General features: G+C 31.9%; 1 protein-coding gene across 3 annotated transcripts in view; it reads right to left on the minus strand.

Annotated features, from left to right (window-relative positions):
* Positions 1 to 863: 863 nt before the first annotated feature.
* Positions 864 to 18,871, minus strand: part of Fancm (FA complementation group M) — a 76,665-nt gene continuing 58,657 nt past the window's right edge. For all 3 annotated transcript variants that reach the window (XM_071181566.2, XM_016048899.4, XM_016048898.4), the window contains 2 exons: positions 8,017 to 8,153; positions 864 to 6,905 (listed from right to left, as the gene is read on the minus strand). In XM_071181566.2, the coding sequence (XP_071037667.2) occupies positions 1,878 to 6,905; positions 8,017 to 8,153 (5,165 nt within the window). In that variant the 3' untranslated portion in view covers positions 864 to 1,877. The remainder of the gene's footprint in view (positions 6,906 to 8,016; positions 8,154 to 18,871) is intronic.

The following is an 18,871-nucleotide window of genomic DNA, read 5'->3' on the forward strand; positions in this document are numbered from 1 at the left end:
TCTTTCAAGAAACTATGTTGTTGTTGCGCCCGTAAATGTTGTTTTTTCCTTTATACGAGAGACCTTGGGGGAGAACTGGTTTACATTATGCCAATGAAAGCTTCTTCCCATTTGTCTCGACGCTCTCATTGAATCTGTGACGTGTTTTTAAATGTTGAAAGAATCTAGTGCTGATTTATGTATAATGTTACATAACGAAAATGTCCCTAGCAGCAAAGTAACTTGGGCCCTCATTCATGAATCTTGGATCAATAATTGTTCATAGGGCCCTATACAGATCTTTCCGATTCACCGGATATTTTACAGCCACTTTACAACCAATTTCGGTTCTACATGGAATTGCCAGATTCCCCCAATATTTTATATCCATTAATTAGCCAATATAGGTTCTATATTGGCCTATTCAGGTAATTCTAGGACCCATATTAAAAAGTCTAGACATCCCAATATGGGTCCCTCGGTGCATGTTCTCATAGGACCCCATAGTGAGCCCGGGGTAAAACTGTTGCCAGTGGCATCTTGAAATGCATTTTAATTTCTGATTTTCATTTCCTTACATGAAGCATTTTTTAAAGTCGCCATTTTTTGTACTTGTTTTAAGTTGGATTAATTTGTTACTCGTTTCTTCGTGCTTGTCAGAATGCGTTAAGATAAATTAAAGTAGGGTTTTGAGAAAATTCATACAAAGATTTCTAATTTGAAGCAGGTTGAAAACAACAATTTAATCAATGAAATCTGCGCAAAATTATTTAAACTTAATCCTGATGACTCCTTCAGAAAACGACGCAGACTTTTATCTTCTGCTTACGCATTGTCCTTCTTTGAGTGTTTAAGGCACACAGAGGGGAAAAAGTAATACAGAATGCAATTAATAATTTTTTTTTATTTAATAATGGAAGTTATTAGACATTAAACAACAAAAATATAAACAGTCATACATAAAAATAATAATTGCTTATATTGAGTGAGCAACTCGGTTTCCTCTGTTTTTTATGTAAATTTTAACATTCCGCTCATCTTTAAATCATTTTGGCATACATTATTAATTGTTTGTTATTTTTAATTGAAAAATAAACTTTTTAAATAAACGGAGGAAATTTAGTTATCCCAATAATTATCGCAGTATCAGGAAAGTTTCAAATATGAATAAAAAATAATTTTTTTGATGCACAGATAAATTTTGAGTAAATGATTTCAAATCATCATAAGCAAAAAAATAAAAATAAACAAACACTATTAAAATACAAAATTAAAATTTTAAATATAAAAATAATATTTTATCTCTGAACAATTTTCTTAAATGTCTCTATGATTTTCTGATCAATGTGGATAATAAAAAAATAGACATCTTCTAGGACTGTTCAAATATTTGTTTAGGGCAACTTTGAACTCACCCCTTTGCCAGTAAATCACAAACCGTGCTTGCCCAAGAAAGTTGTAAACCTCGGCTTTTGCTTTCTCTTTGACTGCTAATATTAGGATTAAATTCAAATAAAACTAAATTTTATTTGAATTTTTTTAAAAAAAGCGCAAAACAAAATTTACATTAATTCATTTCATAAAATTTTGAACACAATTTTTTTAAGAACTTTTTGGGTTTTCTTTCTGTATTAAAAGATTTCTTGACCTCTGAAACTACTCAAAAAAATTTTTCCCAACTTTATCTTTCCTTGCACACTTTAGTCCAATTTTTTTTAATTTTTCCATTTGCAATTTTTTGCTTTTTAAGTCTCAGGCAAGCATTGCTCTGTAGTCAGCAAAAATAAGCAAATCACAAATCCCCATTAAGTAATATTTAAAAAATGCGTTATTAATAATTCAATTGCATAAGAATAATAGAAAATTCTGAAATGCAAAAGTCTAGCACAAAACATTTATCAAGAATAAGCATCGAACAGAATTTCACTTTTGAAGTATTCTAAAATGGAAATGGCTTTTCGAGTGGATATAGAACCAGCTTTCTTCAAACTTTCCACAGAATTGTTCAAAAACATGTCCACTACAGGAAAGTGGTAGGCAAAGCGGAGGGCGCAGATGGGGGTAACGTGAGGGCAGCTATGATAAAAATCAAACAAGAGCTGAGTGGAGGGATTGAGAACAACTGGTACGTCAATGAGGAAGCCATTTCTTTGCTCTTTCAGTATAATGTCTGACAGGAGACTCGCACTTTCCTCGAAAGAACACGAGAACAGAACTCGAGCGGATGGATGGAGATTCACATGCAAACTGAATTGCAAGTATTTAGAACTCAGCTTGTTAAAACTCGACACCCGCTTCCTACAATCTGTCTGTATGATGACAAAGGACTTCTCGAAAGCATCGCACATGAGTTTCACTTTATCTGTCACTTTGACAGGCATATTGGAGGCAGAAAACTCAGTGTCTAAAATTCGTTCTACAGCTAGTCTGTTGCTGATGACGTAATCTGCAGAGGTGAGTTGCATGACGACTGGATTCACACCGTATTTATTCCTCAACAATGAAATAATTGGCTTTCCGCCCGCCAGTTCTTTAGAGTCGACTAGAATCATAGGGCGATCGGGAAAGTTTACTTTCTCACACAACGCAGAATCCGATGCTTTGTCAACAGATTTTGCATGTCCATGCATTCCGGATGTGTAAGCGCTTAAATTGCAGGTTTCGTCAGATACAGAGTTTTGCATTTTGAATCTAGAGACAGAGTTGTAACAAGAACTGGTGCTTGGTTCGACACGACTAGCACCCTTAAAAGAACTTTCTACATTTTGATTCGGTTCTGATTGGAACGCATCAAGAAAATCATCATTCCAATTAACATCAAAACTAAAATTGAAATTGCTCTCTACCTCCGTTTCCTGTTGATCAACCTTAACTGTATCAGAATTGTTACTATTTTTTATAGGTGTCACCATTTTATTTGCATTATTGAGAGTGTCTTTATCTTTTCCCACTAAATCGTCAATTCTATTTTCCATAACGTTTAATTTATCTGAACAAAAGAACGAAATACTTTCTTCGCTTTTTCTGCATTTTTGATTGAGAAGAGAGTTATTATTACTAGATATCTTCGTCACGAAATCATCATCTTCATCGGATGAGTCCTCACCCAGCGTTATACTATGAAATTTCTCATTACTGGGTACTTTTTTACTTTTTTCAATCAATCTGTTTTCCATTATAATTTCTTCATCTGAACTAAGTACAAAATTACTTTTTTTTCTGATTGGTTTCTCTATTTGCTCAAAAACAGATTTATCGCCAGATATCTTTCTTACAAAGTCATCATCACTAGAAGAACTGTCACCCATTGTCAAAATGCGCTTTCGTTTCTTCCCTACTTTTTTTGTTTCCACTTTTTCTTCTTCGGAACTGCAAAACTGCACGTCCTCATCACCAACGCAAAAGCTGTCAAACATGTAATCACTTTGCTCTAAATGAGAGGAGAGGGGTACATCAACGTCCATCTTCAGTTTAAACCTCTGGGGCAAACCAGCACAGTTTTTAATGGATTGCAAGTACATGGCTCGCTGATTGGGTGAATTTTCCCTGACACTCGCGTCATCAATAAAACTTTCTTCCATGCACTCTTCTTCGAAGTTCTCTTCATCATTCCCATCTGAAGAATCTGATCCAGAAACATCAGCTTGGGAGAGAATTAAATTGTATTTCTTTTTTACTTTCCGCTTTTTAATGGCAGACGTTTTTATTTTTTCAGGTGATGAATCCTCACTTGCAGAGTGCTGCCTTTTTAATGCAGACTCAGATAGAAAAGAAGCGGATTGTTTCAATTTCTTAAAATCAAAATCTTCGAATTCATTTTGACTTGACTTTGGCAAAGTCACCTGAATAGTTTTCTTCTGTGCACTTCGAGAAACTTTTGGGGCCGTATTAACAGAATGCTTTGATTGTACTTGGAAATTCTGATTTTGGGGAACTTGTTTACGTTTAGATAATTTGTAGCCTGTAGGCTGTTTAAATGTGAAATTATCTTTTCTCGAAGAAGTTGATGCTGCAATTCTGCTGTCAAAAAAGGTCAAAGAGTCTGAACGTTTAATAGATTTAGGCTCATCAATTATGTCTTCAAATTTTTCATGATTTGAAGGGTGAAGATTCAGATCCATTTTCTTATTGTCAATTGTAAGGAGATATTTTTCTGATGTCAATTTGCAACTGGGTGGCTTTTTAAACGTGAAATTATTTTGTTTCGAAAATGTCGATGGCTCAAACAGAGTTTTTGGAACAAGTTCACCTCCACAAGAAGACAGAGACTCTGAAAAATTGTTAGGTTTAATTAGGTTTGTAGCCTCGTTGGTTTTTAAGTAAAGTTCTCCATTATTTGAAGAGAGTAAAGTCAAGTTACATTTTGTATTGTTACTAGAAATGGAAAATTTTTCTGTAGATAACTTGCAGTGCTCAGTCTGTTTTGATGTGACATTTGAAGTCTTGGATAATGAAAATCTAAGCGATGCCTTTGTTGCAACTCTTGTGTCACAAGAGGACAAATGCTGGGAAAATTCAATTAACTCATGCTTATTTATTTTATTGTTGGATTTGTTATTATCTGAAGGGGGGAAATGACTGTCTGCAATGGAACATTTTTCATTTACAGTTTTAAAGAGTTTCTTAAATGGATCCTGATTTGAAACTAATTCTGTTGATTGCGCAAAATCAACCTCTTTTTTTAGAAAGATTTTACCTTCTTCAAGCCTGTGACTCAATGGAAGAGCTTGCACAATATCATCCCCAGGTTTCAACTTATTAAGATCCTCAACAGAATGATGCATTCCAGTTTCTTCGTCTGCTTGATCAAAAGAAATATCGAAAAATAGCTTGTCTATGCAATCTGGAGACAACACAGTCTCGTGAGTAGTCTTTTCAGTCGATATGTCGGCAGAACCCCTTTCATCAAAAGATGAAAATTTGATGTCAGACAAATCAAAGGATAATTTCTCACAAAATGCTTTGTTACAATCATCCATTTCCTCCTTGGAATCACACACTTGCATGGAATTAGAGTCCTCATTCAAACTGTTATTGCGATATAGGAATCGAGACGCACTTTCCTTCGGAGGAGTGGGTTCGATTTCTTCATCTGAGCTTTCAAACAAATTGACTTCTATAAGATTTTCTCCCATAGGTTTATTATTACTATTATTTTTCAACGATTCAAATTTTTCTGTACTATCAATAAACGACAACATTTGAGTTAATGAGTATTCAGTGGTTTCTGAATTGTTTCTTTTTTCCACTACAGATTGTAGTGTACTCTTGTTTCTAATACTAGTCTGAGAAACTGTTTCAGCTACAGGTGAAATGCTTTTATCAGCATTGCATTTTGTGGAATTTTTATGATTGTTTGTGTTGAGAGATTTAGTATTTTTCATTTGGTTCTTAAAATCTGTTCTAGAAACAGAACTCAAGGAATCAATTTTACAATCCTTTTTGTATTCTTTTTCGAGGACAACCTTTTTGACAGTCAGAGGTTGAGTAAGTGAGCTTTCAAAGGAGTTGGAGGGAAGCTTATGATTTGAAGACAACTGATCTAGAATAACAGATACATCTTTATTTATTTCAGTTTTTGCTAGTGTGTTATTCATTGCAACCTCATTTAGATTTTCAAAATCATCTTTGAAGAAGCTGTTATTTTGAAACATATCAAAACTAACATCAAATTTCAATGCCTCAGGAGAATCAGTGGAATGTTTTACAGAAAAAGTATGTCTTTCAGCAGGATAACCCTCTTTTAGTGGTGAAGTGTGTTTCTCAGCAGGAGGTTGAAAACTATGGGTCTCTTTAAGTGGTGAAGTGATTCTCTCGGCAAGAGATAGATAATTATTGATCTCTTTTAGTGATGAAGTGAGTTTCTCAGCAGGAGGTTGAAAACTAACCTTTTTTAGTGGTGAAGTTAGTTTTTCAGGAGAAGATAAAACTTTCAAAGGAGAAATATGTTTTTCAAAAGCAATTTCAAAATTATTGGTTTGTTTCAATGGGGAGGTCTGTTTCTCAGATGGGGCTAAAATACGCAGGGCAGAAGTCTGCTTCATAGCAGGAGAAACATAATGTTTAGCTTCAATCAATGGAACAGTAAAATCTTCATCGAGAAGTGGTGAGCTGCTAAAATTATTTGGTGAAAATGTAAGCTTCTGTGCAAGGATGGGTGAAGTATTATTGAAGTCCTTCATAGAAAAATTGTGAGGAGGTGAAGGGCTGAAGAAAATATTAAATGAAGCAATCGGTGGATTATGGTTGTTAAAAGGAAACATATTTCCATCAACTTGAAGACTATTTTTAGTAGACTCCACATCTGGCCTGGTCATACAAAATAAAGATTCATTAAAATTTTCTTTTACGACTGAAATAGAAAATTTCAAATCCAACTCCTTTGTTTTCTTCTTCAACTGAGCTTTCATTTTCTTATTCAAAATGTGCAACGTGGAAATCATTTTCCTTTCTCTCTCAGCTAAAGGTTTAAAATCAAGTGAAATGTTGCCGGCAGAAAGTTGCAGATCTTTAATATTAGGGGGTTTTTCAATATTAAGTATTGCAGTTTTAGTAGGTGGTGGTGAAGCAGAGGTTATGCCAAACAGCCTTGAGAGAAGATTTCTTGACTGTCTATTATTCTCTAACTGATTGAGCTCCCCTTCTACCTGAAAATTAATGTTTTCAGGGGGAGAAGAAACCGGCACCACAGGATCAAAGAAGTTGTCGTCATCACAAAGGTCCACAAAAACTGGGCTTCCAATGCCACAACGGGATGAACCATCGATTTCCTGATCAGTTTCCATTTTTGAATGGGTGGGAAAATTTATTTCTTCTATAGTTGTAGAAAATAACAATGTTTTAGAAGAATGTGTTACGTTGTGTATTCTCTGGGGTCTTGTTTGCCACAAAGACCATTTAGACAGAGAAAAAATGGGTTCTCTTTCCTGAAAAAAACAAAAAACTATCAGATTTCACAATTTTTATACAGTCACCTAAGAAACAGTCGTTCAATTAACACTTTGGAATAGGAAAACTACATAGAATAAGGCAAAAAATTAATTATAAAAGCTATTGATTTATTTTTTTTTGTTCATAGAATCTTAGTACTTTATATATTATTAAGGTTATTAACTATTTGACTTTAAAGAAACTTAATTTCAGGTAAAAGTTCATAGGAACAAATACTCAGATTCCCCCCCCCCCTAAAAATATTTGAAATGCTTTTTGATCTAATAATATTTGCATTTTAAGATTAGGTTTGAAGGGTTGATTTTTAAGATGCAAATTAATAATGCTCTTTAAAAATTAAGCTTTGAATTGTTTTTTAAGAAAAGTTTCTCACTATAAATGGTGTAATCACTGTAACAGCTATGTGTAAACTTAACTGCTTACCAAGCATTAGGATTTGGTTTAAAATTATACTGAAACTTCGATGCGCACACTACTTTTTTATTGAATAACATATGATGAATAAAGCTAAGACAACATCTAAAAAATATAAGTAATGTCACATTATAATAAAAAAAACTTCATTCAGTTTCAAAACACTGTGAAGGGTGCTTCCTTATAGTTCATTATTATAGTGCTTCATTTGTAATTCTTGTTTCCAAATTGCAAAGCATTACCTGGCATAAAATTTTCTGATTTTGAAAAAGAAAAAAAAATCTTTCTAAGAAATACTTTTAAGCTAAAACAAGTTTACATTTTTCTTTTTTTCAATGTGCCTCTTTTTCCTGACTTAATAAGATAAAAAGGAAATATAGATAAATAAAATTTTAACAAGCTATTTATTTTTCTTCGTATAAAAATACTCATTATAAACTTAAATATATTTTTTACACCATGAAATATTATAACATTCTTGCAATGTTTCAGTCCAATATCAGAATTTAGTGTCTCATTCTGCAAAGTCTTGGAAGACAACTATGTCGACCTTTTTTTAAAAATCAAAGAAAAGACAAAATTCACATTTTTGAAACATTTATTTATTTTTTAATATTCATTCACTAAATCATTCAAAACTATTTTTAGTTATCCATGTAAGAATTTTCTTACCTGTTCATCATCATTAGTTTTCAGGCAAAGAAATTTTGACTTTGGTAAAAGACAGGAGTTAGATTTTGTAATTTTGTAAAATAAATTATACTCTGCTAATTCCTCTTTACTTAAGTAGGCACCTACGACAGATTTCCCTAAAAAAGTATGCAAAATTATTAATGATCAAGTACTTTTTAATGTTACTCATTGTCACACAGAGAAGATAAAGATATCAAAATTTACAATTTAGTAAGCACAAAATAAATTTACAATATTGAAGTTGGTTGAGTAACTGCAATGAAGTTATCTAACACAAAATAATTATTTTCAGAAAAAAAAATCTCACCTAATTCTACACATGCTTTAAAAAATACACTTGAAATATAGAAATGAAAACTTTTATATTAAATTATAAAACAGCACTTAATTGATAAAACTTATAAAACTTTAAATAGATAAAACTTTAAAAGCTGTCAAGAATTTTTGACCTCCAAAATGATTTATAATAATATATATGGTAAGATTTAAGAATAATTCAATGCATAATTGTAAAAAAAAATAAAGGTTTTTACTTTGTTTTGATTCCTTTTATTACACTTTTTATTACATATTTTAACATTTAAATTTTTTATTAATATTATTATTGATTGATAAATTTAAAGTGTTTAGAATTATCAAACAAGTCTTTATCCAACAACAAACAAGTCATTATCCTTGTGCAGTCGCCGTCACATAAATTCGTTTAATTAAGATTCCAATAGTTTTCGGATAGTTCCGCGATGCCAAACTAACTCGCGTAGTCAAGGTTTACACAGTAAATATGATCAAATTTGCGGTTATGGACGTAGAAGCTACTTTTTGGCGATAATATCGGGTTTGGTGAAAATGAGCGAAGGGATAATCCCAAAGTACGAAAATGGTCGCCGGGATTATCCCAAAGTACTGAAAAAACTTATCCATAGTTTAACACATTTTAAGATTTTAAAAGTTATTTATTAAACTACAATTTCATCCTCAATTAATTAAACCTCTCTAGGTTTCAAAGTTGCTTTAAACAATACAAAAAAAATGTAATTACAATTTATTGTTGTAAGAAAGTGCAAGCAAAAAAACATAAAACTATTGTGTGACAAATTTCATCCTGAACCGCATGAAAATAATGTCAACTGCTCTGCTTTGAGCAAAAGATTTTATTAAGTAGTAAAAATTAGCTAATAAAAATTGCAGAGCTTCAGTTACTTCTGAAAAAATTTTAAATATGTAACCACAAAATAATTTGATCTAAGTGACATTTTGCATACATGCTTCAAGGATTTATGTGCAATGTAGGGAAAAATCACTCCAAGTCACATTTTCTAAACCAAGAATTAAATTATATATAGATGCTCCCAAGATTGACCAAAATCAAGAGAATGTTGACTTTCACCGGTGAATGTCAAAAATCACATGTCGCTTTGGTGAATGTCCAAAATATATGTTACATCCGATTTGATATTAATTTATTCGTTGATATTATTATATTTATCCGATATTTTAATATCTGCTGAGGATAGATTAAGAGATACATCAGTGTCGGAGTACCGATTAGATGCATACTGGGTAGTGGCACTTGACCTTAAAAAAACATTGAAGTAGGGCATACCGGGCAGTGACACTTAAGTAGATCTAGTATATATTTCAGACATTTACCAAAGCGACTATGTGATAGTCGACATTCTATGAAAGTCAACAACCATCAATTTCGGGCATTCACAATAACATATCGTAACAAATTTTACAATAACTGCAAAAGTTTTTCTCCACAAAGTGGAGCAAGTTGGCATCTTTGTGATAGTAATGTTATAAAAATTTAATCTTTCATGAATTTAAGAGTATTAAACAACATAGCAGACACTTTTAAAAAGTTTCTATGCTGGGTTCTATAAGGATGTTTTTATATCACACATGCATAAAAATATTTGTATAAATTACATAGAAGAACATAAAGTCAAGTCATTTCAAGTTATCATGAACGGTTACCAATATCATAGGAGTTGCAATTTTCAGATATGTTGTCTGCATCCAAGTTTTCCAATTTCTCCAGCCAACACCTGAACTGCGATCGTGAAAAAATCTCTAAATTCTTGGAACCATTTCCTGTTTTTTTGTAATTTCTTCTTGTTTTTCAAATAGGTTAATAAATTTGTTTTTACCCTGACCAAACAACTCTGATATGGTATCACAAATTCTGATTTCAAGAAAAAAAAGAATACAATTAACATTATTGAATGATTTGGTTGAATAATCAAAGAACTTAGTAGAAGAACCAGCCAAGTGTTATTTTTTTTTTAATTGTGATTTCTAGGGGGGGGGGGTTCATATTTTAGTCTTAATTAAATATATAATATTGATTTATATTGCTGAAACTATTAATTTTGAAGATACTCAATGAAAGAACCAGTTAAAAACATAATTTGAGATTTCTTTGGATGGAAGAATTGACTAAGTGACTTGCAACAAATAGTAAACAAACAACCCTAGAACATCACTTGCTTGGCATGGAATGCTAAGGTGCCGGGAGAAAAAAAATTGGTAAAAATTTATAAAATAGCAGCTTTCATACATTACGGAGGAATATATATAATTTTTACGAATCAATAAAAAAAAAATTTAAAAAAAATAAAAAACCCTTAAATAGCTTCAACATATTTTTTTTTCGTTACTAGTACACGTTAGTTCATATTTGAAGCACATTGCTCTGGTAATAAATTAATTTTTTCTTCTAAGCAAAATCCGGTTGAAAATTAATATTATTTCGTGCTTATGCTACTTTTTCAGTTAATTATTGTTACTGACTGAATACTCATGAGTTGAAATAAAACTAAATAATCAACAAATCAGTAATGATCAATATTACGAAAGCATTCACAAATTTGTAAAAGATATGCGGACAAAATTAAATAATTTTACAAAATACCAGTTTTTTTTACTTATTGTTATTTTTTGCTTTTCCTGATGGTTTTACGTTTTTAGATTAAGCAATACATGTTTTTAGAAATTTGTCCTCTCAAAATGACGATTAACAATGTTCATCATCATTTGGTATTATTCAAGACCAATAATAGTCAAAAATTACGATAATCATCAATTTTCTGAGGTACTTATCCCATGCAGTAGGCTGTAAAAAACTTATTTCCCCAGTTGGTATCGTGATAGGTATATTAGTATACATAATACATATGAAGTAATATAATATCAGTAATACCTCAAAAACGTCCCTATTTTTTTTTTGATTATTAGTTTTCAATTCAAAATAAGAAGGGTATCCACAACAATCTTTAATAAGATTAAAAAATTAAGTGTTCAATCCAAAATGATATATTTGACAAAACTAATGGCAACTTTTTTATAAAAATTTGTTTCAGATAAAGTCGACATAAGAAGGTTCCGTGGTTGTTAAATGCATTTTACGCAAATGCTGTTTAGTTTCACTTAAAAGAATTCTTCTTGAAGGTGAATGTGACCATGTTCTTTAAACAGATGTTTTCCTGTCTTCTAGTTTCAAAGCTAAGAAGTTTAAAATGAAAAAAGCTTCCACATAGATCGGTGTTCAACAGTGAAAATTCGTGAATTGGTTACTAAACAGTGAAGTAAAATGAGAATCACGTTAGTAATCATGATTGCATAGTTTTACCACGATAGAAAAATACCCAAGACTGTTTTATAAAAATTTTTATAAATTAAAAAGCGCTATTGCTTTGCATGTGTAGAAAATTTATGTTCTGAATTAATAGATGGCGTTGCCTACTCTTTTGTTTTGGCAATTCTAATGTTTACTTTTTGTTCTGTTGTTATTAAAGAATATGAATTCTTTACCTCTCTGACGCTTTTTTTACATGGTGCCGAAAATCACAAGAAGATGATTAAAAATATTTATTACTGAAGAGGGGTTCGTTTGAATTTGATTTTGAACTTTACATTGAAATTATTTCTTTTTTCTTTATTCGATTAATTTGTTCTGAATTTGAAAATGTCTACTGAACTTTCAAAACGGAAGCATAAAAGAGGTGCGGTCAGAGCATGGACGACTAGATAGTTGGGCGAAATCGAAAATGAAATAAAAAATGAAATTCCGAACATTGAAACTTTAGATGAATTACTGGCTAAACTTATTGAAAAGGAATCTTTATTGAAGGAACTGGATTTTAAAATTAAAGATTTGATTGATGCTGACGAAATTGAAAAGGAATACGAACAATCCGAAGAATATTCTGATAAGATTATTGTTTTAAAAACGAAAATTTCAAGAATTTTATCTTCGTCGAATGCTAAGTTGGATATGGAAAACCGTAAGAACGATAACGAAAGTATTTCAACCGAAATTATATCTGAAAAATTTCAAAATGTTCACGTAAAATTACCGAACATTAGTATTGAAAAATTCTATGGTGATGTTAAACTATGGAACAACTTCTGGGAACAATTTAAATCGACTATTCACGAAAATAAGACTTTGAAAACTGTCGATAAGTTTGTGTATTTAAAGTCATATCTTGGGGGGAGTTGCGGCAAGAGTTGTGAATGGATTTTCGATTTGTGATTCTAATTATCTTGCAGCCATTGATATTTTACAAGATCGCTATGGAAGAAGTGACTTAATTATTAATGCTCACATGAACGAACTGTTAAATTTAACTGCAGTAAAGGTTTCTAGCGATGTTGATGAGCTGAGGAAACTTTACGATAGCATTGAAATAGAAATACGAAGTTCAAAGTCTTTAAACATGATGTCTGAAACCTATGGAAATCTACTCTGTCCAACATTGATGAAGCTGATTCCTGAGGATATAATTTTGGATTTTAACCGACAAAGAACGAAGTATTCTACTTGGAATGTTGAAGAATTGTTAAAATTTATTAGAAACGAAATTGATTGCCGTGAACGATCAGCTCTACTCTCAAAAAATTCAAGAAAAGAAAATCTTAACGAAAATTTTAAATTCACTCCAGAATCGAAAGTAGAAGAAAAATCTTGGAATAAAAAAAAACCAAAGGTAAGCGCCTTTGCTTTATTAACATTGAATTTGAAATGTATTTTTAGTTCTAAGAATCACGATAAATTTAAATATAATGAAGTTAATATTTATAAGAAAAGACAAATTTTAATGAAAAGTTGTAGATGCTTCAATTGCTTTCAAAAAGGACATTTATCTATATCTTCGGATTGCATTAAAAGAAATCTTGCTTGTTTTCACTGTTAACAAAAGCATCATTATTATATTTGTATTAAACAGCCTGAAAACGAAATTCCCGTTTCGAATAATGATAAAGAAATGCTCGTAAATAAAAATAATGGATCTCATGTTGTGCAAAACTCTGTGAAATAAAATTCAAATGTAATTTTACAAACTGTTACCGCTGTTGCTGTGAACAAGGCTGAATGTTTAGTTAGATGTTTGCTTGATGGAGGTAGTCAAACGTCTTTTAACAGTGAAAAGTTATCGAAAAAGTTAAATTTGCCTGTTACAGGAGAAATTGTTCTTAATAATCTTACATTTGGATCCAGTAAAAGTGTAAATAGTCGTAGAAGGAAAGTGAAATTGAAACTTGTTGATCTAATTAATCCTGATAAGTTTGTTATTGTTGAAGCTATTGAGTATCCCGTGATTACTGCTGCTGAAATTAAAATATCTGGCGATGACTAAACTAAAACTTTGCATTCTTCGGGAATTAAACTTTCAGATGATGTGCCAACTGATCAACAAATGTATAACGCAAATGAAACTTCAGTGCTAGTAGGAAGTGATGTTTATTGGAAAATTGTTACTGGAAAAATTGAACGAATAAATTAGTTGATGTAGAGACTAGATTAGGATGGTGTATTCAAGGTTCCGTTATGAGTTCTGATTTACGATCAATGACTGTTAGTTCAAATTTATGTTTGGATGAAGAGCTATCTAATAATATTAAATCTATCTGGGAAATAGAATCGTTAGGAATAGCACTGGTCTTGGATAAAAAAGAAGATATAAAAGCACTTTCTTTATTTGAACAATCTATTCGCATAAGAGATGGCCGTTATGAAGTAAACCTTCCATGGAAGAATGATATAGTTGATTTACATGATAATTTTCATAATGCTGAAAACCGAATGAAAAAATTGATCAAGAGATTTATGTCCAATCCTTATTTTTTCGAACAGTTTAAAAACGTAATAAATGAACAACTGAAGGAAGGAATAATAGAAAAAACAGAAAAAAATGCTTTTACCTCAAAGAAAACTTATTACGTTCTTCATCGGACTGTAATTAGAGAAGATCATTCCACAACAAAACTGCGTGTAGTATATGATGCTTCATCTAGAGAAAAAGTTCGTCATTCTCTAAATGATTGTTTATTGCAAGAACCTAACTTAGTTCCTGATTTACTGATAGTTTTATTGAATTTTCGTAAAGGTGAAATTGCAGCAATTGCCGACATTCAAAAGGCTTTTTTACAAATTTCAATTGCACCGGAAGATCGTGATGCCTTAAGATTTTTATGGATTTCAGAAGACGCTAAGTTTCCCAATACAAAATTTGAAATTTGCAGAATGACTCGGGTGATGTTTGGAGCAACATCAAGCCCCTTTTTACTAGCAGCAACTATACGTCATCACTTGAAGAAATTTCAAAACATTTATCCCATGACAACTAAGCTGTTAAATTCTTGCATGTATGTTGATGATCTTGTGTATTCAACGAATTCTGTAGAGGAAGCATCGCAAGTACAGCCTAATATTTAAGCAGGACTCCATGAACCTCGTGAAGTGGAAATCCAACTCAATAATTTTGAACAACAAAATATATGGCTCAGAAGTTCAAGCTGATGGAATCGACGAAGTAAAAGTTTTTGGATTGAAGTTGGACTTGTCGAATGACTGTTTTAATTTCAAAACTGGGGACATTTTTATTTTATAATTTCTAACCCTCGTACAAAACGAACTTTATTGCAAGCTACTTCAAGAATTTTCGATCCTTTCGGATGGCTGTCCTCATTCGTGACCCAAATCAAAATCATGTTCTAAAAACTTTGGCTATTGAAAATTGATTGGGACGATACTCTACCTCCTGAAATCGATAAAAATTGGCAAGAATGGTACAAACAACTTCACTTTTTAGAGCAAATTGTGGTTGGTTCCTAGGTGGCTAAATAGAGTTTTGGATACATCTCGTAATGAATTACACTGCTTTTATGATGCAAGCAAAAGTGCTTATGGAGCTACAATTTATTTGATATCTGCCAGTTCAACATCTAGATCATCCCAGTTAGTGATAGCTAAAAGTCGCGTTTCTCCTTTAAAACAATTGTCTCTTTCTATACTAGAATTGATGGCTGCTGTTATCGGAACCAGAATGATTGCATCAATCCGTGACCAATTTCCTGAATCAAGAATCTTTATGTGGACTGATTCAACTATCACTTTGCATTGGATTTGTGGATCTCCCCAGAAATGGAAGCGTTTTGTCTCAAACCGAATCACTGAAATTCAACGAAGAAGCAATCTCAATCAATGGAATCACTGTCCTGGCTCTGATAATCCTGCTGATAAGTTGACGAGACAAGGAATCGACGCCAGTGCCCTTGTGCAGGACGATGTATGGTGGCATGGGCCTCCATGGCTTATCTGTTTCAGTAATGAATGGCCGACTACTGATGATAGTCAGTTCTCAATGACTGACGATGTCCAAACTGAAATAATGACTGTTTCTTTTATTGCAAGTACTGATCCAGATCCTGTGTTCAAAGTTGAGAACTTTAGTACTTTACGTAAATTATTACATGTAACATCCTACATTTTCAGATTCATTAAGAATTTAAGGTCTTGTGTAAAACAAAATGGGACAATTACGAGTACTGAAGTTAGTGAACCAAATAATTATTGTATAAGAACTATTCAACGTAAATACTATGTGAATGAAATTAATTGTTTAAAATATAATTTAGAAATCGATTCTAATTCTAAACTATTTCAGTTGAATCTCAAACTTGATAAACATAAGATTCTGAGAATTAAAAGTCGTTTAGTTAATTCCTCATTAGATGTCAGTGAAAAGTGTCCAATAATATTACCTAATAATGATTATTTTGTTGCTTTAATTATTAAGGATTGTCATGAAAGGGTCTTGCATGCTGGTGCAAATGACACTTTATTGCTAATAAGAAGTAAATTTTGGATAGTGAAAGGTAGACAATTCGTGAAATCTGTTATATATCGATGTAAAATTTGTAGAAGATTTAGTGTTACTTCTGGTAAGCAAGTAACAGGTAATCTACCTGTTGACAGAATCGAGAAATGTCCACCGTTTAATAGACATCGATTTTGCAGGACCCCTTTATTTAGGGGATGGTTCTAAGTTTTACATTGCATAGTTTACATGCGCTGTAACTCGTGGGGTTCACTTAGAGTTAGTGTCTAGTTTAAAAGTTGAAAGTTTTATTCAGGCTCTATGACGGTTTTTTGGATGCAGGGGCATTAGTAAAATAATATATTCAGATAATGCCAAAACTTTTAAAGCTGCTGATTGCGAAATTAACTATTTATTCAAATTGTGTAAAAATGACGAACTTCTACAATACTTAGAAAAGCAAGGAATGAGTGGAAGTTTATTGTCGAAGGTGTTCCATAGTGGGGTGGTTTTTGGGAGCGCTTGGTAAGATCAGTTAAAATTGCATTAAAACGAATATTACATAAATCTTTATTGACTTTTGAGAAATTAGGTACTTACTGTACTTATAGAGATTGAAGCTGTTATTAACTCTCGACCAATAATTTATATGTATAACGATATTAATTAACCAGATCCTTTAAGTCCTTCACATTTTATGATAGGTAATCAATTAACCATTTTACCATCCTCCAGTTCTAAATTAGAATCTTCAAAAGCAGAATTAACAAAAAGATGGAAACATAGGCTTATGATGATAGAACATTTTTGGAAACGCTGGCAAAAGGAATATTTGCTAGAATTAAGATCTGCTATGATGCATAAAATGCTCAAAAATATTGCAAGTTTTAAAATTGGTGATGTTGTACACGAAGATAATGTTAAAAGATTAATGTGGAAGTTAGGTCGAATAATTCTAGGGGTCAATTAAAAAACAGTGTTGTAAATAGACCCATTGAAAGACTTTACTTATTAGAAAGTGATTGATTACTTTGTTTATTCTTTGTTTGAAATATTCATTAAATTTTGTTTTTTTGCAAGTGTATAACATTTGTATGGTTATTTGCAATAGAATGCATCGTTAAACCAATGCATTGGAGTGGGCTGGATGTAGAAAATTTATGTTTTGAATAAATAGATGGCGTTGCCTACTCTTTTGTTTTGGCTATTCTGTTTACTTTTTGTTTTGTTGTTATTAAAGAATATGAATACCTCTCTGACACTTTTTTTACAGCATGATACTGCACATTTTTAAGAAAAAATTGAAAATTATGCTGCTTGTTTCAGCTATTATACCTAGATATTTTTTTAATGAAAATTAATATAAATAATTTTATTTTATTTCAGAAATACCTTCAGATACAACCCAATTTTTATATACTTGATAAATATTTTTGGTTACTATGTTCCTCGATATCTACTGTGGGCATATCGAGAGCGATTTTCCATCTAGATGCCATAACAAATGGCATGTAAGTGACATATGAGCCACTGTAACAGTCGCATTACATAATTTTTCACACCTGTATAGAGTACTGTACCATCTGAACTGATTTACGATAGATAATTGCTTTGTTTTCCAATAATCTAAAATGCTAGACAATATTTCATTAGCTTTACTATTTTCAGGCAATACATGACTGTGTAACTGGGTGAAGGAGTCATTATCTCATGAAATTGGAGAGTCTGTGCAATCTGCGTAGTTATTTCATAACTAAGGAGAAATAACAAAACAAAACAACAAATTATGATAATATATTATTTTTGTTCACGATTCAGGTGGTAAAAATATTGATCGCAAAAAATTAAAAAATAAATAAAAAATTTCTTGTTTGTTTGTGCCATATAGACTAAAGCAAATTAAAGAAATAAACAATTAAAAAAATAATAATGTGAATTAACTTAAACGAAAGTACAGAAATGGACATACTATAGTTTCAGTTCCATAAACAAGAACATTCCTCAGTGTCTGGACACCAAATGAGAGTAGATAAGTAAAGAGCAACCAACGTACACAGCCGAACAAGTTTCAGAAAGTGAATAAAAGAAGGGAGATAAGAAAAATGTGTGAGGGAGTTTGGTAGAAATCCCTGGGTGCAAAAGATTTAATTAGAAGAAAAATCATTGAATGATTCCAAGTGGATGAAGAGCAGTGCTGAATGATTTTCGCAGAAGAAAATTCAAACCTGTGTTCAGAATTCAAACTATGAAGAGCAATGGAAAATGGGTTAATGTCCTGATTTTGGATGTATATCAAGTGTTCCTAAAGTTGAAGTCTAAGGGTACAGTTAGCTTGGTACCAATACATGCAAAACCACATTGATATGAAATCTGATAAATACCCTAGCGGAGAAAACGACTTAAAACTCAAACTTACTCAAAATCTTGGCAATTTTGGGGGCTGACATTTATACACTATCTAGAAGAAAGTGACGGGACAACTGTAAAGTTTGGTGGAGGAGGATTGATGGTATGGGCCTGTTTCTCCTGGTATGGGGCTGGCCCACTGGTGAAGGTTGATGGTATGATGAATGCCGATGGATACTGTGATATTCTCGACAATCATGTCCTTCCTACCTTGTGAGCAATGTACGGTATGGATGATTGCTTGCATCAAGACGACAAGGCAAGATCCCATGTTGCAAAGAGGACACTTGATTGGTATGTGAACAACAACGTTAAATGCA

The sequence above is a fragment of the Parasteatoda tepidariorum genome, chromosome 4 (assembly GCF_982258835.1).
Source record: "Parasteatoda tepidariorum strain Cologne lab strain chromosome 4, Ptep-v5.0, whole genome shotgun sequence".
Taxonomy (NCBI): domain Eukaryota; kingdom Metazoa; phylum Arthropoda; class Arachnida; order Araneae; family Theridiidae; genus Parasteatoda; species Parasteatoda tepidariorum.